This window comes from Nasonia vitripennis, assembly GCF_009193385.2.
Source record: "Nasonia vitripennis strain AsymCx chromosome 3 unlocalized genomic scaffold, Nvit_psr_1.1 chr3_random0009, whole genome shotgun sequence".
NCBI lineage: Eukaryota > Metazoa > Arthropoda > Insecta > Hymenoptera > Pteromalidae > Nasonia > Nasonia vitripennis.
This window is the reverse complement of record NW_022279629.1, coordinates 811376-837404: the sequence shown is the minus strand read 5'-3', so window position 1 is coordinate 837404 and position 26029 is coordinate 811376. Positions and strand designations below refer to the sequence as shown.

At 45.2% G+C, this 26029-nt stretch overlaps 1 protein-coding gene across 8 annotated transcripts in view; it reads right to left on the bottom strand.

The window, feature by feature from the left end:
- Positions 1–205: 205 nt before the first annotated feature.
- The window catches only part of LOC100117878 (putative fatty acyl-CoA reductase CG5065), a 267482-nt gene continuing 241658 nt past the window's right edge, over positions 206–26029 (bottom strand). For all 8 annotated transcript variants that reach the window (XM_031927035.2, XM_032601844.1, XM_032601843.1 and 5 more), the window contains one exon: positions 206–461. In XM_031927035.2, coding sequence (XP_031782895.1) covers positions 320–461 — 142 coding nt within the window. In that variant the 3' untranslated portion in view covers positions 206–319. The remainder of the gene's footprint in view (positions 462–26029) is intronic.

Sequence of the window (26029 nt, the reverse complement as noted above, 5' to 3'; positions counted from 1 at the left end):
CAAAAATAAAATAATGTATAACAGCACCTTGGATTAAAGTTTTATTCGTTTAAATATCGCGAAAATAAGTCGATTTAATACATTGTGTTGTTTCTTTCACTCGAAGCCCAAGAAACAAAATTATTAATCGCTCACGCGAAGTCTGTAACCAAGTTCAAGCTTGATACGTTATTTTGAAAATGGAAATTAATATTTGATATGGAAATTGTTTCTAAAACTAATAATATTTATTTATTAACATATAATTTTATACATGAACACCACCTGATTCTAAATTATATTTTTTTGACAAAAACAACACTTTTCAATTTATGTCTTGCTATTTCTCAACAAAAGTAAAGAAATGTCTTATTTCAGCAGCGTAATGCAACATGTACGAAGCTCCTTGGAAATTGCTTATTAACAAATGTAGCATAAATAAGTAAAATGTGTATATTGCTATGCAGTGGACAATGTATAACCTGAAAAATTAGAAAAATAAGACTTTTATATTAAAAATTAATAAGCGTAAAAATGTATAAATATATATGGGTGGTTCTCTGTGAAATCGAAGATGAAAATTTTAATTTTTGGCCAAACTGTATATATATGTTGTACCTGACTCCCAAAAAAAAAATATATACACATATATGTGAAGGGTACCTTATTTGCATTTTAAATCTTAAAATATGAAAATCTGAATGTTCGATCCGGACTCCGACAACCTCAATAAAGTAAAAAGATACCTTTTTACAGTAAAATAGTAGCTGTAAAGTTTTAGAATGGACCTGACCTTCTACTAGAAGTTATTTAGAAAACAAACATGATATAATGACTAATAAAAGGTTTTACATGCAAATTTGACACTTATAACCTAGTACATTTTATATCTACCGATACGTATACCCGATATGTTTGGAGTTCGAATCATACGTTTTTAGAAAATGTCCCTATGGATGTGTGTGTATTATATTTATATTTTACGGGTCAAAAACCTTGTACAAAGATTACAGTTAAAATTACAAAATATCAAAAATTTAGAGAGAACTAATTTACATAGATTAAGGTCAAAAACTGGAAACAATTCTCAAGGTACTTACCGTGTAACTTAAAATGCTCGTTACATTTTGTTCATAATATATTTATTATAGTACATACTTTTACATTTAAAATATTCCATTTTATTGAAATGACGATTTCATAAGTTTACGTACACAGATAAAATATGCTGAACGTTACACCTACAATTAGACAACATCATGAACAAAATGTAACAAGCATGGTAAGTTACGTGGTAAGTATCTTAAAAGTTGTTTGTAATTGATTAATATATTACTTAAGTTTGAATTACTAATCATTGACTAAGCTCTAAGTTAAAAAGAATAAAAAAAAAAAATTATAGACATGCATGATGATACACAATACATTGAACCGGTTTAACCTTTTTACTTTAATTAAAATTTTTTTAGAGATTTCCTGTTTTTGGCGCAAACTTACCAAAGTATCTTAAAATTGTTCTAAAAATAAAATACATGGTGATGGGGTTCAGGTAGAGATTTTTTATTACAGAAATATCAATATCTCTCGTGTATGGTATCCAAGTGCATGAGGTCGCTAATGATCGGGTCTAGGTAATACGCTCTACAGCTTTTGGTGTCTGAAATCAGTGATTACACTTAGATAATTAAAGCTACAGAGCGCACTACTTCGACCGCGTCATTAGCAGCCGCATGCATCTGGACACCATACAAAAATTTACAGCGTGCACTATATTTCGATCTTTTTATAAAAGACCCTTGACATGGGTTCCGTCATCGGTGATTCACAGCACTCAAAAAGTTTGTGCAGCGACAATGCAGTAGCTGTTCAAAAACATAACCTTAAATACAAGCAGACAATATTAACACACATACTTTACGCAGTATTTAGAAAACTGGGAAAGCGATACCCAACTATTACACATATATCTTGTGCAGCCAACTTCACGGTCCTTTCACACACTGGATGAAAAATTAGACATACTTTTTTAAGCCTTTGTGATATATACACTCGTTTATCATAAAAAGAAACAGCTCGTTTATAAATATTTTTATTAAAAATTATAGTTCAGTTAAGAAATAGTATATTGTGTACCAAGGGCGTAAAGTAGGCTTTTGTAGAGCAAGTGTGCAGATTGCATTACGGGTCGAGGCGGAAGCGTTGACGAGCCACAGACAAGTACTGCAATATACACATAAAGTAAAGAAGTCCACTTAGCCCTTGGTGAACACAATAGTTTTTGTAACGCATGTACTAATTTCCGCCTTTACACACACAAACTCCGCTACGCCGGTCCCAACTCCGCTACGCCGGTCCCAACTCCGCTACGCCGGTCCCAAGCCCGGGACCCCACCACACAAGAGGTGGGGAAGGAGGAGGGGGAGGAGTAGCAACCTCGTTAAAATAACCAAGGCTCATCCGGCCCAGATAACAACACCTCGTTAAAAGGCTCTATCCTAGGATACAGGATAGGGGAAAAACCCTGAATATAAATCAATCATGGACAGTGAGTTAATTATAACACTGCCCCAAGTGGGTCAAGCTTTCCAGCCCACTCCCGACGTTGATTCCGATCGGGTGAAATCCCCGGTGGCCGACGCAGGCTCCATAGATGTTGGGGGGAGCCAATTAACTCAAACAAGACAGGAGGTTATAGAGGTGGGCCACTCGGCCCTCAAAGGAAGATTAGCCTCAAGTGACGCATCAGGATGTGATGGAGTCATAAACAGGGAAATGCACGAGGTATGGTCTAAAATTCAGACAGCAGATCGTGCGGAAGAAGAGTTAATGGACAAGATTCAGAACCATCTGGACAAGATGGATGTTGTAGTAGGTCCAGCCAAAAACATTCACAAGAGTGTTAAGGATGACACGAGAAAGGTCATGTCTTTCTGGAAACGGCTCATCAGCGTAAGAGAAGCGTCGAGAAAGACTAAGTCTAGCTTTGGACTGATGATGTCAAATAGCTCACGGACCTCGCTGACCTCAGAAGAAAAACGGGAGGTAGAAACGCCAAAGAAGAGAAAGGAACGGTCTTCTACACAGAACGAGACTAATAAGAAAAGAAAAGAAGAGGACATGACGTCAAAGCATGGCCAGAGTGTGCCACTAGCGACGACTACCAGTACTTCTCAGTGCCCACGGCCCACAACAGGGACATTACCACCCTGGCAGAGGGTGAAAACAAGAAAGAAAAAGAAGACGATAAGATTAACAATGGTGTTGTAGATCAGAAAGGCACTAAAAAATCTAAGCCGCCAAGGGCAAGACCAACCCGACCGGAGGCTCTAATCATAGAAGCTACCGACCGGAAGTCCTACGTTGATATCCTGCGAAAAATGAAAGCAGACCTAAAACTAAAGATTCTAGGGGATAGCGTAAATAGGATACGCAAAACGGCGGTTAGTAACCCACTTTTGGAACTCCAGCGCACACCGGAAGGAAAGGCAACGGAACTTCGACAAGCGGTGCAAGAAGTGCTAGAAGAGGGTATCACCGTAAGAACCCTACAAGATGAAAAGGTCTTTGAAGTAAAGGATCTTGATGTTCTAACCACTAAGGAGGACATCTTGAAAGCGCTACGGAGGGAGTTCCAAGATAGCGGCTTAAATGCAGTGGAAAAAACGGCAGTAAAGTTTGTGCGCAAGGCATATGACGATACGCAGACGGCGGTCATTTAAATGCCAGCAAAAATGGCTCAGCAGATGATCGCAAAGCAGAAAATCAGGATAGGCTAAGTAGTATGCAGAATACGAGAGATAAAGCGGAATGCACGTCCACTTAGCTGCTAAAAATGTCTAGGATTTGGACATATCGGAAAAAACTGCACAGTAACACAGGATCGAAGTAACCACTGTTACAAGTGTGGAGTCGAAGGACATAATGCAAGAGATTGTAAAAACAAACCAAGCTGCGTTCAAGAAAGAGGAGCAACAGAGAAAAATGACCATGCTGCTGGTAGCTACACATGCCCAGTATACCGAGCGGCAGTAGAGAAGTTGAAGAAACGAAGATAATGAAGATAGTGCAGTTGAACTTAAATCACTGCGAGACAGCACAGGATTTACTTAACCAGTATGTTGATGAGACAGGGGTCGACGTAGCTATTATATGTGAACCATACAGGGCTCTGGACGAGACATCGTGGGAAACAGACAACACTGGCAGAGCAGCGATTTGGGCATGTAGAAACGTGGCAATCCAGGAAAAAATGTTGACCAGCGAGGAAGGATTGCTGCTATGCTTCGCCTAACGCACCGATCAAACAGTTCAAGCGGCAGTTAGGGAAGAAAGCCAGTAATTATCGCAGGCAATTTTAACGCATGGGCCGTAGAGTGGGGCAGTCAAAAGACTAATTAAAGAGGACGATTACTGCTAGAAGCATCTGCTCTCCTAGACTTGGTGTTAGTTAATCAGGGTAGCACTTACACCTTTAGAAAAGGAGATGCAGGATCTACTGTAGACCTGATCTTTGTTAGTAGTTGCCTTATTGGCTCGATTGACAAGTGGACCGTGAGTGAACACTACACAAATAGTGATCACTAGGCCATAATAATGGAGGCCATATCAAGGGCATACTTAACTTAAAGTTAAGTTATATCTAGAGCCATTAGAAACAACTCTCAAGATACTTACTACGTAACTTGTCATGCCCTTTTTATTGTACTTATGGTGTTTGTATCACGTTCTAATACATAAAAAGAAAATTTTAGTTGTTCGTTATTCATCACAAAACAAAATGAAACAGGCATGGCAATTTACGTAGCAAGTATCGTTGCGGAATATATCGAACTCGCCTAACCTTTTACTTTATTAAAAGTCTATTTTTTAGAGATACATTATTCAAAGTATATAATTGTAATGTTTGTTAAAAACATCTATTTGATTATAAATCATCGTTTATTCAAAGAAATTATTATTATTTAATTTTAATTTTTCTTTCTCTTGTAACGGTTTAACTTTCCCCAAGAGACTGGATAGTCAGTCGGTTCCAGAATCAGGATAGGGGAAAGGGGCAAGAAAAGAGTCTGTTTTTATATTTTAAATAATAACAAAATATATTTCTTAAGTAAAGTATAGCAATTTGGAATCAGTTGTTAAATCCCGGCTGAAACATAAATCAATTATGCGTCTTGTTAATAATACTTCGCCTTTACAAATAGAAATGTTTAAACTAACGCGGTTGACAATTTACAAGAATATATACGTGATTTCGTTACAAGAATGATTCGGTGTTCGCGGCTACGGTGTTTCGGTCCGGTGGCAGTATGACGGATCGGTGGCGGATTTTGAGGTTAGGAATTCATTCGGTACGGTGGAGTCGTATGCGCACGTCTACGCCGATCCGAATGTGTCGCGTAACAACGATCTCAACCGCTCTGTGTGCGCACAGTAACGGCCGGGATAGTGCTACGGTATTTTGAGGTTATCCCTCGGATTCGTGGAGTCGTGAGCGCACAGCTTCACAAATCTTCGTCGCTCGTCTCGTTCCTCTCTTTATCCTGTGTGCGCGAGATAAAGCGAGTCGTGAGACGTCGGTGTAAGGCTAGCTTTGTTGGTTAGGAATTTACCTTTGTTTCACTAGGACGTGAGCGCACAACCGGGTGAATCGCCGGCGGAACTATTGTTACTCCCTTAACCCTGTGGGCTCACAGTGGCAGCGGGTGGCAGCACTGTGTCAGAATGTAGGTTAGGATTTTACGGTGGCACCGGGTATCGCCTACGTGTGCTCACGATGGCAATTCGGAGTTTCGGGTTTCGGAGATTCGGGTTTCGGTGATTCGTGTTTCGGTTCGTCTACCAAATTGTCACGTGGGCTCACGAGACGATTTCGTCGGCGTAGGTCTATCTGTCGCTGTTCCTTGTAGTAACGTGTGCGCACGATACTACCCGGAGTGGAGCTCGAGTAGAACTGCCTATCATGCCGCGTGATCCGCCTTATCCGCGCGCGCACTCATTCCGCGTCGTGCGGATTTGCCTTTCGTTCGTTGCGTGCACGCGCTCTCTGCGCATGCCGCATCTATTGCGGCTGCCTTCACACGTATTTATATGTGCGAGACTCATGTCTCGTCACACTCTACTAAAAAACTCACGTGAGTGCTCTCTACTATATGAAGAAAATTATTTCATAACGATTTTCGTCATTTCATATTCAGAATCACACGGCTTTAAAAAAAGGAACATGTGCGGGGGTTTTACCAAAGTTCCGCTACTCGCCAAGAGATGGCGCTCGTTCCGTGCGCTCCCTTCTCCCTCCCGAGCGCCGCCGCTCCGGGTCAGTTGTCAGCCAGCCACCGCCAGAGACGGTAGCTCTTAGAGTGTAAACTTGTACGCCTGTAATGGACCGAATCGTACTAATAAAGAAAACATTTATCCAAAGACGCTTTGGATTTCTGCACTTGGCCTATTTAGCCCGTTAACCTCCAAAAGAAGGTCCTTCGAGCTGGATCGTGAGAGCTCAGTGCAACACGAAGCAGGCATCAACAGGAGGACGCTGGTGACTAGGAGCAGGCACAGGGCGCAGTCATCATCGGTGGAATAGAGCCCCCTTTTTGTCGTTTATAGGCCAGCAAGATATACGCCTTTCGGTATGACAGTGTGGATCTCCGAGTGTGCACGTGGAATTTTCGAACGCTGACATCTTCAATTTGCGAGCTGTTCTCCTCACTCACACGCGTTCTGAATCAAGTTTCGTCACAGGATCGGATGCGATATCGACAGTGCGGTTTTCGGAGAGACACGTGGGCCTCACCATGCCTCCATTTTTTTTTACTCACGAGCTGCTTTCCTTATCCACGTGATCGTAGTGACCTGCTTCGCTACCGGACGCAATGCCATTTTAAAATTACTATGACACGTGGTCGGGATTGCTTCGTGCCTTAGTCTACGACGTCACTGTCGCAGTTCTCTCCCGACAGAGAACAAAATCTCGCGCAACCTCGAGCCCGGATCAGTGTGCTTTCATCTCCGAAATTTCATTGGTTTTATCAACGACTCTCGCGCTGCCAGGCTAGTCAGCCCAGCTCGCCAAAGACACTGTGTTGCGTTTCGCGCTGTGGTCTGGCTCCGTTTATCTTGGCTTGTGACCCTTGCTCGCTCTCTCTCCTCGCGAGGTGAAGCCCTATCGGCTTACCTCATTGCTAAGACTCCTTCGATCGATCAATCAATATCACGTGGCTCGTGTTCGGCGGCATACCACGGCTCGGTTTGCCCTTGGAGAGAGACTCCGTATCGCTTCTGACGCAACGGATCTCCTCCTTGCGGCTCATGCATCGGTCTAATCTCACTTGAACTTGAAGGATGGACCGACAGGCAGTGCAGGGCGCCCTCCAGGCAGTCATTGCTCACACAACACAGATCATCTAGACGACCCTGTACGAGGAGTAGACAGCGAGCCTCACCCAAAGCCGCCTCGAGCTATTCGAGCTTTACTGGTCTGACTTCCAATCCAACTACGTGGCGTTTCTGGCAGTCGAGGACGTAGCTGACAACGAAAGCAACTAGTACCACGATGTAGAAAGGAACTATCACACAGCTCAAAGACTGCTCTACGACGTCCGGGCTGATCTTGACCCGGGCTGCCAGGCTGACCTGGACTATCGACCGCCACCTTCTTAGGATCGCACTCGCCTCCCCAAGCTCTCGCTGCCTTGATTTTCTAGAGACAGGGCCGAATGCGAGTCCATCAGAGACATGTTCTACTCTCGTGTTCACGCAGACGCCACCTTGGACAATGTTGACAAACTCTACTACCTGAAGACACATTGTAACGCCCCGTACAAGTTCCGCAAAAAACTATACAGAATAAAAACTAAAATATATTGAATACATTTTTAGATTTTACTTAAGTATCGCGCTCACCCATTTTCAATTAGGATGAGCCCGCGCTACAGCTGACAGCGTAACTTCAGCAGCGCCACGAGCCAGCGAGCGGCGGTAGCAGTAACACCGAAAGTAGAGGGAGAGAGTGCAACACACCATGTATATATGTATATAGAAGCGGCGAGCGCAGCGGCGCAAGAGAAGGAGAAGCGGCGGCGGCGGCGGCAAAATTATTTGTATGAATGGGTTTTATACATAGGTGTGAATGTCTGTGTGAAAGTGTGAATGTGAAAGTATTTTCGGCGGCACGATCCCCGCTCGCTCCGAGGCCTATAAAAGGACCCGCACGGCCAGTATGAGCTCACTAGCCGAAGCGCAACTTAAGCGCCGGCGCAACTAAAGTGGCTAGACCCTGCTCTTAAGCAACTTATGCCTTGAGCAGGTAAAGGACTTAGAATACTTTCAAATATTTCTACACTTATACAAATTTCGAGTTAGGTACAATATCGCATCATAAAGCGTATCAGTCCTAGACTTAGAAAAATTCTAATTCTTGTCAAAATAACTTAGAAAAATATCGTTACATAATTTAAACTTGTAAAATTTCGAATACGATTAGATAACGCAAATTTAAGCGTATCTGAATAAAATCTCTTCTTGTAACAATGCGATTCAAATCAGATTCCGCAACTTAAACGCGTATCTGTTTATTTTTGTTTGTAACAATCAAAGCGGATTTACCCATTTAATTTTTGTGATACTTAGAATATATGCAAGATATACGCAATATTTTATTATTTATTTATTTGAATATATTTATTTTTGTTATAAAGAACAAAAATCTCTTTATTACGATAAACCACCACTACCTGGTATCCCGGACCTGAAATATTATAATTGAGAATTATTATAAAAATCTAAAATCTTTCTATTTAATCTGTTGTCAGAATCACGACGCGGATTAGTAAATGTTCGCGACTTTTCAGATAGTAAAATCAATAGATTTTGTATTCTTACATAAATTTAATTACTACAGGACCGAGATAAGTCGTGACCGTTACAACATGTTGACGGCCAGGCCAAGCTCGCACTCGACCGCCTTTAAGTCACTGGCGATAACTACTTGATCGCCTGGGCTCTTCTCGAGTCTCGATATAACAACCGTAGACTTCTTGTTCGAGATCACATCGAGCCCATCAAGCACATCCGCCCACTCAAAGAGAAGTCAGCAACGGATCTCCAGAATCTTGCGAACACCCTAGAGAAACACAGGACGAAGTTGCGGGCTCTTGGCCGCCATTTCCAGCATTGGAACGATTGGTTTTTTTTTTTTGCTACAGACGCCATGGAACCCGTTACTCGCCGCGACTGGGAAGAAGAGCTTAAAGATCTTGACAACGAAGCCGCTGACCCTAAGTCAGGCTATCTTACGTTTGATATGCTGGCCGAGTTCCTCAAGGGGAAATGTCGGACACTCAAATCTCCGATTTCGGAGCATGCGTTCAAGTCCCAAAGCGGATCGTCTTCAAGAACCACAGAACCATTGCCTGCCATCCGTAAGTTTCGAGTTGTCGCTGCTACAAACGCCCAACGTATTACATGCAGTGCGTGCGGTGGCAATTATTACTGTAAAATGCTCACTTTCTTTCGCATTTTAATACATTGAAAACAAGTAAGGTTAATTATTATAAGCAAATCAATCGATAGCATTCCCACTAGAAAGCAGTGTATAGTAAAATACGCTCTCGATAGCACAAAATATAACACTATACTTGGCATCGGGATACTATCAAATTATCATTAAACAGACCCTAAATACAAAACCGATAGTAATTGACACATTAAATAATTAATGAAATAGATAAGAACAAGGAACGACAACGTAAAGCGAAGTAAGAATGGAAAAAAATTAAATTCGAATGTTGACAAGTAAAATCAGTCAAGAAATCAATAATAATAGTAGAGTCACGTAAGACAATAATGATAAATCAGAACAAAACATAATAATGTAAAGACACACCGATATACACGCACATCTTACGACTCTCCGGCAGGAGACTAAGCAGAACACACCGATACTAAAACCGAGCAGCTACAAAATGTAACGAATACAGCACAGCACAAGTAGAGAGAAAAATAAGAAGCCTACTGTACATCGTGGACCGCGCATACCCGAAAGCGATGCACGTGCAATGAAGGGGAAACCCACAGAGCGCGCAGCGCTATCGGCAAGTGACAAATAAGTCACGCGCTCTGGAAGCTGGATACCGCGCGAGTCGGCTCAAAATGCATAGAGGAGCTTCTATAAGCCTACAGATAAGAAAAAGTAAATCAAAGGCGAGTTGACAGGAGAGGGGCACAAGGGGACTCAATGTACTAGAGGAGAGGATTAAACGCTCCAAATAAGGCAAGAAGCTGCATCTAGGCCTCCTAATTGGCCAAACACCCACCCCGCCGAGGAGGCGAAAATTGGAGATCGCCTCTGCTACGAGAGCATAAAAGAGCCCAGCAACATGTCCTCACGTCCTCAGTCTATTCTAAACATCATCGACACGCGCAAGCTCTGCCCGAATTCAGTTCGGTGTTTCGCGACTTAGAATAATTTCGGTTTCCTGGGACTTCGAATATTTTCAACCGTTTGGGACTTAGAATATTTCGAATAGTACAAAAACTTAGGATATTTTCTTTTTATCATTTAAAACTTAGAAGAATTTCGGCCGTGCAACACTTATAAAATTTTCACTTTATCGAACTAGCATACTTATGTTGTTATTCGTCATTCTTGAAAAACCAAAATAATTAACAAAACGTCAGATAGTTGCGAGGGAGCGTTATTTACAAGTTGTTGAAAATTGAATAAAATAAGAAAAAAGAGAAATCGCGAGTGTATTTTTAACCTGGAAACTCCTGACTTCTTGGGAACCAATCCACCCTCGCATTTACTCAAATACTACAATAGCAGAGAATAAAAAAGGTAATTGACTTTAATTAAATAAGCATGCCTCAATCGTGCACTTCTCTCTTCCTCTCTCATTATTAAAAATCCAAGTAGCCTCTCAAATATCACCAATTCGCGATAACGATATCACGATTAGAGTCACATCCATTCGACGAATTACCGAAAAGCAGTGGAATCAAAATTTAGGAGATTAAATTAAATTTGTGTGTGTAACTGGAACGAGTGCAATTTCAAAAGACTTTCCGGCGGCTACTGGAGGCTGTTCTATTAAATAGATCGCAAAGGTAGTCAAGCACCGACGGCGCTCAGCTTTGCGCTCTGAAGCTTTGTCCTCGTCCGTGCTTATGAAAGCAAAATAACCCGTAGAGTTACTGTCCGGTGACAGCTTTCAATAGCTTAGGACATAACATTACACTGGCCGTTGTGACAAATTTAAGAGCCTGAACTCAGGTGAACGTTGGAGACTCGTGGCCCAGGAGAACTTGTGCTACAACTGTCTGCAGAAGAACCACTCGGCGAGGAACGTCCCATCTTTTAATTCCTGCCGAGATTGCGACCAGCTCCACTACACCCTTCTCGACGATGGCGCTGGGAAGAGAGTGGGACCGCCCCTGAATGCGTCGACGATACCAACTAAAACACTACGGGTGGGAGACAATAGCATCGTCCCAGCTACGGCGGCTGGAGACGAATCAAACTTGTCATGACCAGCTCTGCTGCTGACTGCTCGAGCAATTCTAGAGGCATTCGAAGTACGGTCCGAGCGCTCCTAGACTCTTGCTTGAAGGTCACCATTGTCACCATTCAACTGCTGCGAAAATTTGGTAACGTCTTAGACCACGTGAAGGTCGAAGTCTTAGGCGTTAACGGCAGACCTATCGACTCCGCTCAGGCCCGATGACACCTCTACATATACTCCAACAAACTCGCCCAGCCCTTCCAAATCAAAGCGTATGGACTCGAGGATCTTTGACTCTCTACACCCACCAGCCGGCCTCCTTGCGACGTACGTGAGCCACTTGAAGGTCTTGAGCTGGCTGACCCAAAGTTCTACGTCTCAGGCCGGGTCGACGCAGGGCCCAAGGTGGCCACACTAATACAACGCACAAGGCACCGTGTGCTGTCACCCAGACCTGCATACCTGCGGGAGATATGTCGTGCCGCTCTTGAAGAAGTCCGACGCTCGATCAACTCTGCTCACCAGAGAATGCGGAGAGACCGCCGTTTAAAGCTGGAATACACCAAGTTCATAGGATTACCTGCAGATGGGACATATGCTGCTTCTTACTCCAAAGGAACTCAACGACCAGGATCTCCTCGTCCATTACCTTGCTTATCATCCGATTTGTCAGCGAAGCGACGACTAAGAGCAGATCCGGATCGTGTTCAACGGTTCTCGCTGGACATCCTCCAGCAAGTGTCAGTCCAACTTTCATTCGTCATCATTCGCTGGAGACGACATTTGGTTGCGTTCTGCGCGGACATCAGAAAGATATTTTGCCAAATTCTAGTCCGCCAAGACGACATCTGCAGGGGATTCTTTAGACCCCCTCGGAACATACATTATCTGCCCACTACGCGTTGCAGACAGACACGCATGGAGAAGCTTGTGCGCTTTACTTTGCGCTACGAACTTCAAAGCAATTATGTGAGGACGAGGGTGCCTCCTACCCCCGAGCCATCAAAACTGTCAAAAAGGAGTTGTACGTCGACGATTTCCTCTGCGGCGCTGACGACGTAGAGACCGCCCGCAGATATTGAGATTAACTCATCGGATTGCTCAAGGCGGGCGGGTTAAAACTGAAAAAGTGAGTTACCAACACCCCCCGCCTGCTGGATGATATTCCCTTTTATGATCGCCTTCGCCCAGACTGGATGCGCTTAGCCACCTAGGGACCTGTCGCCGAATCGAGGCTCCCTTGGGACCCAGTGCGCGACAATTTTCGCTTTGCTACTCCAGTGTTCGATGACGCGATGCCCGATACAAAACGTCGAGTTTCAGGGGACATAGCTCGACTTTTTGATCTAGTTGGCTGGTTAAGCCCGATTATGATCATCGAAAGATGTTCTTGCAAGACCTCTGGCGCTTAAAAATCGACTGGGATGTCCAGCTTCCTACTCCCACATTTTATCGATGGACCTCCATTAAAAAAGTTTTAAAACCCTTCCGGAGATCACTTTGCCGCGCTGGCTTAAGTGTCATTCAATGAGTGAGATCCAGCTGCACGCGTTTGCCGGCGCCAGTCGCCGTGCTCTCGCCGCCACGGTTTACATCCGCATCATTTCTCCACGCGGGACGGCTAAAAGTAGCCTTCTCACGGCCAAAACGAAGCTGACTTTGATCAAAGGATTAATCCCACTCAAGAAATACACTCCAAGATCGACAATTCCACGGTTGAAGCTCTGCGCAAACTTGCTCGCCATTCGCCTGCTTCAGTCTGTGGCAGCCTGTCTTGAAGTTTCGCTTTCGCCTTTCGCAAATTGCTACGCTTAGAGTGACTCACGGGTCGTTCTCCACTAGCTTAGCAGTGATCAACCGGTCATCAATCACCTAATCGACAAATATGTCAGCCACATTCAAGAAGTCCTTCCCGAAATCCAATAGCGGTATCTTTCCACCATGGAGAACCCCGCTGATGTGCCTACTCGCGGTGCAGAACCAGCAAGCCTTGCTCAGAATCAGCTCTGTAGGTCAGTCAATAGAGATATTTTGTCTGACAAAAATACGTGCAGCAATCCGCTTGTGCGATCATTTAAAATAGAGTTTGTAGATGTTTGCTGATGTGTTTCGAACTCACAACTCGCATTGCTAAATTTCTTATTAACGATTTAGTGAAAGAAACGCGTTTTTTTTAGTTGTTTGCTTATAAAACGAAAACTACTCAATCAATAGAAATTTTGTAAAGGGAAAAGTTGTAGAGTATTGAATTATGAAGAGAATTAAATGTTGAACAATCCGATCGGTTGATTAGAACCGGAAAAATTCTGGAAAAACAGAAAAATTTGGCATTTATTCGAAAATTTGTAACTTTGTTATTTATGAAGATTAAGAGCTGAAATTTGGCACAAAAGTAGATAGCAATATCACCTTTAAGTGTGCCAAAGGCAGACACTGTCAGACCAATAGTTTTTACGCAATTGCAATTTCAATTTTTTATGCATTTTTTTGTCGGGAGCCTTCTTGCTCTACAAATGGTTAAATTTTAATTCTAATACCAGCATTCAAAAGTATAAGTAGAATACTAAAAGATGTATATTCTAACAAAAACTTGAAATATACATCTTTTAGTATTTTACTTATACTTTCAAATGCCTGTATTAGAATTGAAATTTAATTATTTGTAAAACGAGAAGGCTCCCGACCAAAAATGCATTAAAAAATTGAAATTGCGCAAAAACTATTGGTCTGACAGTGTCTGCCTTTGGCACACTTAAAGTTGATATAGCTATCTACTTTTGTGCCAAATTTCAGCTCTTAATCTTCATAAACAACAAACTAATATTTTTTGTAATTGTTAAACTAGCAAAAAACGCTCGCTTTGCTTGCGATTTACAAATTCATTGTGATGATATTTAATTATTTGACGTGTCATTATTAAATATACTGTTAAATATTTGATGTACACTCGATGGTTGCTAATTCTTGTAGAACGTTTTTGGAATGCTCTAATCAGATTGCCAGATTTATAAATTCTAACCAACCAAAAGCACGATTTTAAAAACATTCCACGAGAAATAATAACCGTCAAGAATAAATGAATATATTGAATACAGCCAACATTCTATAAAAGTAGTTATAGCTACTAGTACACAGGATTGGTTTTATTATTATTATTATTGTATTATGAGTTGGGCTTATTCAGACCACTGGACACATGGGTAATCCCTTGGCCTTCCTAAGAATTAGTTCAGTCGCTATTTGAAGCGCCAATCGCTTTCCAGAATGAGAAAATTCCGAGGGCGTGCTTGGCCTGAACCTTTTGCATGTCTATGAGCATTCAGGCTGCCATGTCCTGTAAGGATCTCCACAAGCAGCTTGGTTTTCGCTCTTTTAAGTCCAAGGATTACTCTGGACCAGTTTTTCACATTGTCAGTTGTCAGGAAGGCGTTGGTTTTGCCACACGTGGCGATTTGACTCCTGATTTGGTTTGTCTCATTCTCCGCCCATTGCCTAATCTCCCCCTTGATCAGACTTTGGCAGAATCCGACAGCCGGCTCTGGCCCTATTAGGCTACTCTTCGCGCGATTCAAACCGATGGACGAGACCCGGGAAGGGGAACTCAAGTTTTGGGGACTTTGCGGGGGCGAACCGTCGCCCTGTGTGCTCTGCGGGGTCAGTCTCAATCACGACACGGAGCTGAGAGCTTCGTCTTGTAGTTTTTGTTAAAATATAGTTTTTGCATTTTCTAATTAAATACTTACGAGTTTTTATTTTAGTTTGCTTTTTAATTGTATAAGTTTTTATCCCTTTATTATTTTCAGTCTAATCGATTTTAGCTTGATTTCATTTTTTATAGTTTAAATAAATTTGGTCATTTTTTATTAGAGGCGCGATCTCCGAGCGTGTTACTGCTCAGGTGAGCAGCCACACTGGCCTTAAGTGCTAGTTTGTTTAGGGTCTAAAAACAGTCCCATACCAGCCTAGATTCGGTGGTGGAAGTTGTTTAGTGCTTTTGCTATCGAAGCAGATATAGATCTGCGGACGCGTGCTCTTAACTAGTGCCGCTTGCGCCGCCTACATGCCCATATAGACCTCAATCTTTCAGCAATATTGCTCAAATGTTGTGTTCACAGATTCGCTTGATTCAATAATATTGTTGAAAAATTATAAAACCTTGCTAAGCTTTTGGAGCAATATTGCTGTGGACAGCTATGTCCGTTCTACCATTGCAAGTTCGCCTGGTCTGGGCCGGCTCATCTACAGCACCCGATATCGTGGGTGATCGCTGTCAGCTCCGCTTGTAGTACGATGGCGTGTCGACCTAGCGGCAAGATTGTTCCTTCGCCGCTTTGTCGTTAGTACACCCCAGCTCCCGCAGCATCCTTCCTTTTGGATCCATCTGTATACCACAGGTCTCCATCATTCGGGATGTTTATTCTTTCATCATCCCAATCTCCCCTGGATGGGATGCTTACTCTATATTTCTTGTTAAACGGGAAGGCTTTGTTCATGGCGTTCGGGTTCATCCGCAGAGTTCCCTTTTCGTCCAATCCTTTTGGGAGCTATTGTAGCTCCTGCATATTGCCTTCCCCAAGCGAGTAGGTGATCCTGTGCAGGGCTTGCGCAGCCGCTGTAGCCAGTGTCACCCTTAGTGGTTCTACATCAAGCACCATTCCCATTGCTGCTGTTGGTGTTGATCTCATAGCGCCTGAGATGCTTCTCATATTTTGGCTCCTCAGTCGTTCGAGGAGAATGTTTAACGTGAAGAGTGCCGCTCTTGTCCTCCACACTGACGAACCGTACGTCAGCCTGGGTTTGAATACGGCCTTATACATCCATCTTAAGAATTCTGGTGACAGGCTCCAGCTTCTCCCTACGACACTTCTGATTTGCCACAGATTGTCCGTGACCTTGCCTATCACGTATTACAGGTGTTTGCTCCAGGACAGCTTACTTTCTAGAATGACCCCTAGATATTTGACTCTTAAGAGGCAGTTTCTGCCCCCCAAGGGTCAAGTTGCATTCCCTTTTCCATTTGTATTTCCTGGTGCAGACCAGGATCTCCGTCTTAGCTGGATTCACAGATAATCCGGCCTTATTACACCACTTATTTACTAACGTTAGGGCACTTTGCATGGCTCCGATCAAGAGATCAGGGAGAGATCCGCGTGCAATGATTAGGATGTCGTCCTATTGCCGTGCAGCCTGTGTTGTTCGATTCAGTCAGCAGCTCATCCACTACCAGGCACCATATGAGTGGTGAAAGGACACCGCCTTGAGGGCATCCAGACCCCACCGTACCTTTATGTGTCGTGCTGCCCTTGCTCGCTTCTAAATTGCAATTTCCCAACATGTGGTCTGTAGATTACACAAACACATACTTTTAAAAGAAAGAGCATACCTGCACAAATAACTATTTGCAACATCCCTTTCATCTAAACCAAATCTGCAGATTACATCTTAACATCGTAACATGCATAAATATGTACGGCATATCTGCACAAAAAATTATTTGTATCATCCCTTTTATGTAAATCGAATCAGCAGATAATATCTTGTGATATGCATAAATACATAAAGCATTCGTCATGTCATATTCACAAACAAATAACTTAAAAAAAAAAGATTATATCTGCACAAATATTTAATCGCAGCATGTTTTTTTATCTTGACCAAATCTACTGATTACATCTTATAATATCCATGAATACATAAAGTATTCGTCATTTCATATTCACAAATAGATAACTTTAAAAAAAAAAAACAGCATATCTTGTAAAGGTTCTTTTTGATGCTAGGAGGAATACAGGATATCCAAGGGAGAAAGGTAGAAACTATACATGAAATTTTAAGAATAGAATAAATATCTTTATTGTCTTTAATTTGCCTATCTGAATCACTACCGACTGCAATTATAAGTCACGAGTAGGCAGTGAATTAAGTTAGCAAATGTAGAGAGCTGAGCTGTGTCTCTCTAGACGCTTTAGCGCCGACTGTCGATTACAAAATCATCTAGACCAGTCATTAATTCGGTTCGCTGCTAGTTCCCTAACCGCTGTACGAATGTTTCCAGCTCTCTCTCCCCACACACTCTCTAGACGTTCGTAGACGTCTTCACTCTCCTCACTTTAGACTCCATCTGTTTCTCATTATCTGCGCATGCATTCCTTCTTCTCTCTCCTTACCCTCACTCATTTTATCTCTCGCACTCATACATACATATGTTACACTTATTGTCTCGCGTTTCTCACTATCTGCCCACGCATTTCATATGATTTAAATCGAATAATAGCGGTCTGTTACAATCTACACAAATAATTATTTGCGGCATCCCCTACATCTAACCCAAATCTGCAGATTACATCTTGTAATATGCATGAATACGTACAACATTCGTTATCTCATACTCTAAAACTGATAGCTTTGAATGAGATATCATATCTGCACAAAAAAATATTCACAGCATTCTTCTGATCTTGACCAAAACTGCAGATAACATTTTTTGATATGCATGAAACGATATGGCATTCGTCATTTCATATTCACAAACACATAGTTTTAAAAGAAAGATCATATCAACACAATAAAATTATTCTCAGCATCCCTTTGATCTCGATCAAAACTGCAGATTACATTTTGTGGTATGCATAAAAGCATACAGAATTCGTTATTTTATATTCACGAATACATAGCATTAAAAAAAGAGCATATCAGCACAAATAATTATTTGCAGCATCCCTTTTATGTAAATCAAATCTGCAGATAAAATCTTATGATAGGCATAAATACTATTATATTCACAAACACATAGCTTTAACAGAAAGATTATACCTACACAAATAATTATTCGTGATATCCCTTTCATCTGAACCTGTAAACAGTCAAATTACATTTATGAAGGAAATGGGAAAAGGAATGAGCAGTCGGGTCCTTAAATAAAAAATGCAGCAATTTCGCGGTTAAACTAAATATAAACAGTAACTTGCTTAGGGATAAAAACCCTCACGGAAAAGAGGGAAAAGCCTGAGCAAGCTAGTGAAATAGAAATTATGTATTTATCAAGTAAATTAATGAATTTATGGAAGCATAAAATACAAAAATCAAAACTTATTATCTAATTTAACTTACGCAGTGGATAATCGATCCATATATTTACAGAGCGCTCGCTTACCTAATATTTCGGGGATCAGCCCCTACAATAACGCCGCAAATCGCAAATATCGGTGGGCTGTACGTGACGGACCACCCTCTCTTCTGGGTAGATTATCGATCGAGAAGATGGAGATATCCGGAGTGGAAACGCCCAGCACGTCACAGGGCCCCGACGTCTCGGGAACGGGTCCAGCCCTTGCTCCGTGAACGACTTGAGACGACTCGTCGAGTCGTCGCGATCGGTACCTATAGCGAAGATTCGCTATGCGATGACAGCACGCTTGTGTCTCGCCCACACGGAATTACGGGTACTTTATTTACACGAATTATAGAAATAAGGGAGGAATCACACGCGAGTGATTCACTAACAAATATAATTAAATTACAGCGATTACTACAGGCACAATAAAAAAGCTACACGTGAATAGAGGCTAGGCTTCGGATCACACTGCTCTCGATCGATGCCGAAACGAATCTGACGCTCTCCCGCGCACTAATCGATCTCAGACCGCAGAAGGGCTTACGCATGCGCTCTTTCTTTTCTTGGCGCGCGATAATTAACTCGTCATCAAGAGGCGCGAGAATTAAACCGTGCTAGGTAATACATATTTTATGCGGGTAAAAAGTGCCGCACGTCTGGACTGTACTAGCGCTTTTGCCTATCTGTCTCGTGCGCTGATTCGGCGCGCGCTTCCCGAGTACCGCCGAGCTGGCAACGTCGCCGTCACGCATGAAATGGTCGCGCGACGCGGCGAGCGCACGAAATATGAATTCGCGTTCGCTCGTCACACCCCCTTCCAGACGCTGCGCAGCCCTGTGAAGCAGCTCTGCGACATCGTCTGTCGCCTGATTGTCGATGAAAGAAAAACACGGTGATTGTAGAAAACCAAGGTACTCTATTTTCCCTCCAACTAACTCCGTCCGTCTTCCACATTCTTCTACTTCTTCTTGTGGTCTCGGGGTGTCGAGGCCAGAATCTCTTTATGGATCTTCCAGTCCGGGTAGACCGCTTCACTGCCGGGTGTCCGCACATGAAACAGCGTGGTTCCTTGGCTCTCTTTTGATGCAAATACTCTGCGTCCTGCTTTTCCAGGCGTGCCTCTTCCTCCAGCAGCTCGCGCTCTTCGCGCAGCCGGTTGAGGCGCTCCTGCGCCTTGCGCGCCTCTTCTTCGCGCTCCTTCTCGACCACGGTGGCTGCCGTCTCGTCGGGGTCGACCTCGGCCTCTTCTACGGCCACTTGCTCGGCCTCTTGACGGGCGTGGCTCGCCACCTCAGAGAGCGTCATTATCTCTGAGAAGGCTCGCAGCACACTCTCTCCGACTGTGGTATGCCCGTCGCGGCGGCGAGGCGACGCATACGCGCCGCCCCGGTCTCGTAGCGAGGCTTTCTTCGGGCTTCTCCTGTGCTGGCTCCATCTTCGGCTTTATGGGTAAGAGGAGAAAAGAGAAAGGTAATGATTATGACGATGAAAGCTAGTTACCGAAATTGTAGATAATTGTACGCTTATGCTCGCGCGACGCGATTCATCGCACGCGTCTTTCAGGCTGATGTTTCCGCCTTACCACTAAGTTTCGCCTTAGTTGAGCCCCTCGGTCGGCCGGGCTTGCGTTTTACTATTCGCTGTTCTTCCGGCGGCTCGCTTGCCATTACAATCTTTCGCGGTCTCCCTCGCGGATGGCGGGGAGGTTCCCCCGTCGCTCCTACTGAGTTTTTCGTTGCTCTGCCGCCGCACGCGCCCGCTGGCACGGTTAAACGCTTTCTCGGTTGTTTTTCGCGCTCATCCTTGCCTCCTTGAGCTCAGGCACGTCTCCGAAATTCAGCATTCCAGGCGAGGCACCCGTAGCCTTGTGTACCGCGGTATTAAACGAGAATGCGATCTCGCTGAGATGCTCATCCCACGCTCTATGATTTTCTTCTGCGAACGCGGCGATCTCCCTCTTGATCGTTCGGTTTACCCGCACAACCGGGTTAGCTTGCGGGTGGTACGGCGGCGAGTACGAATGGTGGATGCCCTGAGCCGCCAGGTACTCGTTTATCGTTTTATTTCTGAATTCGGTGCCGTTATCGGAGTGGAAGATCTCGGGCGCTCCGAATCTCAGAATGACTCTCTTTTTGAGTGCTGCAATTATAGATTTGCCGTTTGCTTTGCGGAGAGGGATGCACTCTATCCACCGAGTGAATAGGTCCTGGAAGACTAGTGCATACTCATGACCTTTAGCTAATTTTGGCAAGGGGCCCATGATATCCCCTGCTGCCCACTACCAGGGTTTCCGCACCACGCGTTTGCCCATAAACCCCTGCGGGGCTCGTTGTTCCAGCTTACCTAGCTGACAGAGTCGACAGCGCTGTACGTATCTTGCTATGCCTTGATACGCTCTTGGCCAGAAATACTTATCCGTCACTCTTTTGTATGTTTTATCGCGACCGAAGTGTCCAGCTGTCGGTTGACCGTGGCATTCTTGCAGACAGAGCATCTGGCACATGGTGGTCGGCGCCTTTCCGATGCTCGATTGTATATTTATGCCCTTGCAGCTCGAGCGCCCAGCGAGCCAATCTGCCTGTTGAATTACGCAGATTGCATAACCATCTCAGACTGCTGTGGTCTGTTATTACTTTAAATTCGTAGCCTTCTATGTACTGTCGGAACTTGCGTACCGCAAACAGCACAGCTAGGCACTCTCGCTCGCTGACTGTATAGTTTCTCTCAGCGGGCGTGAGCACTCGGCTAGCGAATTCAAGAACTCGCTCCTGTCCGTTTATATTTTGTGTCAATACAACACCGAGTCTCGTATCACTCGCATCGGTTTGTATGACGAATTGCTGGTTGAAATCTGGACAGTGCAGTGCTGGTGCCGAGGCGACGAGAGCTTTTATCGCCTCGAACGCTGACTGCTGGTCTTCTCCCCATACGAACGGCTGATCTTTTCTTGTTAGCCGAGTCAGTGGCTCGGCCAACGCTCCGTAGCCCTCTAGAAATTGCCTATACCACGATGCCATGCCGTGTAAACGCCTCAGTTATTTTAGATTCTTCGGCTGTGGAAAATTCATTATCGGAGCGATCTTCTCCGGATCTGGCCTGAAGTCGTCTCTGTTTACAAGGACGCCGAGGTATTTCACCTCTTCTTTGCAGAACATGCTCTTCCTAGTCGGTGCGACAAGTAGCAGGCGGTGAGAAGAAAAAGAAAACAAAAAGATGACACAAATCTCGCTAACCTTGTCGCTCGCTAAATTCATAACCAAAGAAAAAAAATTAATTGATGTGGTCTTTGACCCCTTGTCGAGCCACTCGATAATCCGACCGGTGACACTGCCACTCCTGTTGCTACTTTACAGGAATTCTTATAATTTTTCCTATGCTGTAAACGCGAAAATGCCTAACTAACACACGCTCTCGACTCCCCGCTTTGTGTGTGAGTACGATCGCACTCCGCGCTCGGCGGCCAAAATTTAAATTTCTAGCCTGCTCGCCGTCCCGCACGGCGAGCCGTCGTCTGTTTATAGCAGGCGTATTTACTTTTGGTGCGCGCAACTTCAAACCGTTGCGCGCCTCTCTCAAGCCCTGTTTATGCCGGCGCGGCAAGCTCAGCTCGAGTATCGAGCCCCTCGGTGCTCGGTCCGGTTATTCAACCCGGAAAATTCGTGAAAAATAAAAGAATTAATTGCGACGTCTCGTCGCGTAGGCTCACCTCAACTTATCACGAAACACCGAGAGAAGCCCCCCCTCCGAGTCCTATGCGATCGCGCTCACACAGCACAGATTATGGGTCGGGCCGGTACTGCGCTAGCCCGCGCGCGATATAAACAAACGCTATTTACGTCGGCGCCGCTCGCTCGCTGCCCTCCTCTCACCGCTGCTCGCAGCGCGTCGTGTACGCTGTTGCTATGCGTCGCGACGAATTCGGCTCGGCCGAATATCTATCCGAATGTTTATCCGGGTACCTGACTTTCCTCGTCTTTACGTACGCTTATGCGTGCTTCGCGCCCCTCTGACCTCTACACGTTGAGGCGCCAGTTTGTCACGGGGCAACTGAGCTTTAGCGCGACAGCCGCGAAGATGCTGTCGCGTCAACGAGGGAGATTACTCACTCTTTTATCTCCGCACGGCTATCCCTCGATGATGCTGAAGTCGGCGACGGGCGTGAGCCGTCGGTGCAATGCCGACTCCGTAATATGTAGCCGGGTTGCCTCGGTGTACAACTGCGCGGCGTGCGAAGCTCACCGCGCTTTCTTCGCGTATAGAGTCTCCGGCCAGGCGCGCGCTCTGTAGCCGCGCCGCGATGGAACCGGCTTTACTCTACCGGGTTCGTTGGAAGGACGCAATAGGTTTACGGAAGAAACAGACATGCGTTCATGTTCAAAAGTAAGATGTCTATATTCACTCAAGATGTTAATACAATGTAACGCGTGTCGCGAGAGGACGAGTTCGCACTTCCACACGTTGGCTCGCACTGGAGACGAGCCGACGACTCGGTGGCAGCGAGTCTCGGCCTCGGCGTCTGCAGCAGATTCGGTGATCTATCTATAAATCGCGCAGTAGCTAATGTTACGGACTTACAGTTTCGACTTGCGCGTTGGTTAATCAGTCGCCGCGTATCCGTCGGCCGCCGACGGGGAAAAATCCTGGATGGCCGGGCAGCGTTCCTGCTGGCTGAAGGGGTGACGTGCTGGGGTATCCCGGGTGCTCGAGGTGATGGTGGCTCGGGTGTTCTCCTCCAGCGGATGGTCCTGGTCGTCACTGCTCTCACACGTCTCGGAGGTACGGAAAATCGCGGGTGGTATACTGGTAAAAAGTGCCGCACGTCTGGACTGTACTAGCGCTTTTGCCTATCTGTCTCGCGCGCTGATTCCGAGCGCACTTTCCGAGTACCGCCGAACTGGCAACGTCGCCCTCACGCATGAAATGGTCGCGCGACGCGGCGAGCACGCAAAATACGAATTTACGTTCGCTCGTCACAATATAAAGATTATTTTAAGGTTCAGATGAAAGGGATGCTGCAATTAAATATTTGTGCAGATATGCTGTTTTTCTTTAAAGATATCTGTTTGTGAATATGAGATGACGAATGCTTTATGTTGTAACGGGGTTCGCTTTCGGGGGGAGAACTCTAATTCCGATTAAAATCAAATAAAATAATGATATATTGTACGGCCAATATTTTCTCTATACAAACGTGCGCCGAGACACTTCAATGTCGACTCGGCGTGGAGAGTATCTAACGCTGCACCAAGTCGCAAAGCTGTAGCCGCTGCTACCGCTGACGCGATACAGAAAAAAGGCTCAGCTCTACTTACTCGCAGTCGCCGTTCTCGGTAGGCGCGCACCACATACTCACACACACTCTGCGCCGGTGATGTTGCTGGCTCACTCGCTGGAGCCGACGTCCTCTCGTTTGGCCGCTGATCGACAGCCCGGGTCGTCCTTGCTTCTCGTAGCTGGAGTTGACTTGGACGTCTTCTTCTCGCGATCTTACACACACACTCTCACTATCTCGCACGCTATCGGTCGTCGCTCAATGCCGTCAGTCTCACACACGAGAGCTGACGCGTTCCCACCTATGGCCGGAAGCTATCTCTTCGTCCGACGGACCGTGACTTATACGCGAGACCTCGACTCTTGCCTCACGCTTGCGCAACGTCGCGTTTCAACGATGCGCGAATCTACCCGATTTCGCACCTCGTTACAACCCCCTCCTAGAATCGAACAATTGTCCCGAGTTCGGTTCTACACTCTAGGAAAAACGCGACGTGTATCGATCGGACCTTTTCTACGACGCACCTGTTTCTTCTCTGGTTTACTCAGAGGCTTGCAGGTCGCGTCGCTACGTCCAGGAACGTATCCGAGATCGATCTTCACCTTGATCGCAAGGTTCGTTTTGGCACGTTCACGAACCGTACGATAAGTGGTTTCGTTTAGCCCGGACGCCGCATCTCTCTGTTCGCCTACAGAGGTTCGCTCGTTAATGAGCTGTGCGTTGCTCGCATCCGCTTGTCCGCTCGCTTCCCTCGGCGGTTGAGCGATGTCGTTCTCTTCACTCTTCAGCGACTTTTGCTTGACCTTAAGCTCGTGCTGCTCTTTAAGCCACATGACCGATGTCGGATCGACGAACTTCCTCTTTAACGATCCTCCGATAAATTATCGTCTTCAAGGCGGCGTCTACTTGGTGATGCTTTGCTTCGCATCCGCCGTTCATGACATTCTTTCGTCACCAATGCGTCAATCGTTCACAGGTCCAGTACTCGAGCCTTTTACGCGCTCTTCTGGACATGTGCTTGACTGCATTATCTGGCTCAGAGCAACTTTCCCTTTCATGCGTCCGTGACTTGCATATCCAGCATCTTTTTTCAGTTCCGCATGCATGCTTCGATGCGCCGATAATCGTCTTGTTCGTCCGATCGACCTTCGCGCTATGCTGGTTTTTCCTCTTACGCGATCGGCAATCTTGCGCTCTTTGCGTCTGCTTGTCATGGGGCAAGTGGCCTTTCTGGACCGCGGGTTTCCGTTCACCCTTGTGCCTTCGCTCGACTCGCTCGACGAGGCGTAATCCACTGGACGAAGGAACGCTTTCCATTGCTTACTCTTTGCTCTGGCTTTTAGGGCGCTTGCGCTTGCGTTTTGCTCTTCTGCGAAGTGCTGGACGCTGACGCTGTCTTCCGCTGTGGCTTCGCCCTTGGCGTGCGTCTGTGCTCCGCGCCGGCAAGTGGACTTCTCGTCTGACTCGCCTCTGGCTTCTCGAGACGTTTCACCTTCTCTTCTAACTCTCGCAACTGGTAACGCATTCTCCTCATTTCCTCTAGAAGTCGCGTGTACCTGAGGGTCTTAGAATCTCCCTCACACAACTCGTTGCATGACGAACAAAGCTCCGAAGTCCGCTGTGACTCTGTGTCCGAACTGAGCTCTTCGTTGAGAGATATTTCGCTGTCCAGCGTTGGTGACGTCTCGCTCGTCGTTGAGGTTATGACAGCGTTTTCACTTGGTCTTTTCTTCTTATTGACCATCGGATGATGAGAGTCCTCGCGCAACCCTTCTCGCTTGGTGCGCGCTTCCTCTGCTGACATACTAGAGGATGGCACGCCGCCTATACGTCCGCCGTCCTGACGCAACTCTAGCGACTCCAGCGCTATTCTGAGCTCGTCGCTGTTCAGGCTTAATCACCATGGCTCGCTGACTTTTTCTAGATCTAGTATCATCTTCGATCTTGATTGTGGAGGATGCTTGTGCGTGCTTTGTATCGTTACGTATCTTGAACGCGATATCGCTAACAACGCCTTGGCAGCTCGCAAACCGTCACACTTATACACACACTAGAGATAGCTCCTAGGTTGTATTTTCGTTGCTACAACGTAAGCTACGAAATTACAGCCTGTCTACTCGCACAAATACACTCGTTGGCGTGTCGATGTAGCGTAACTGAATCCTG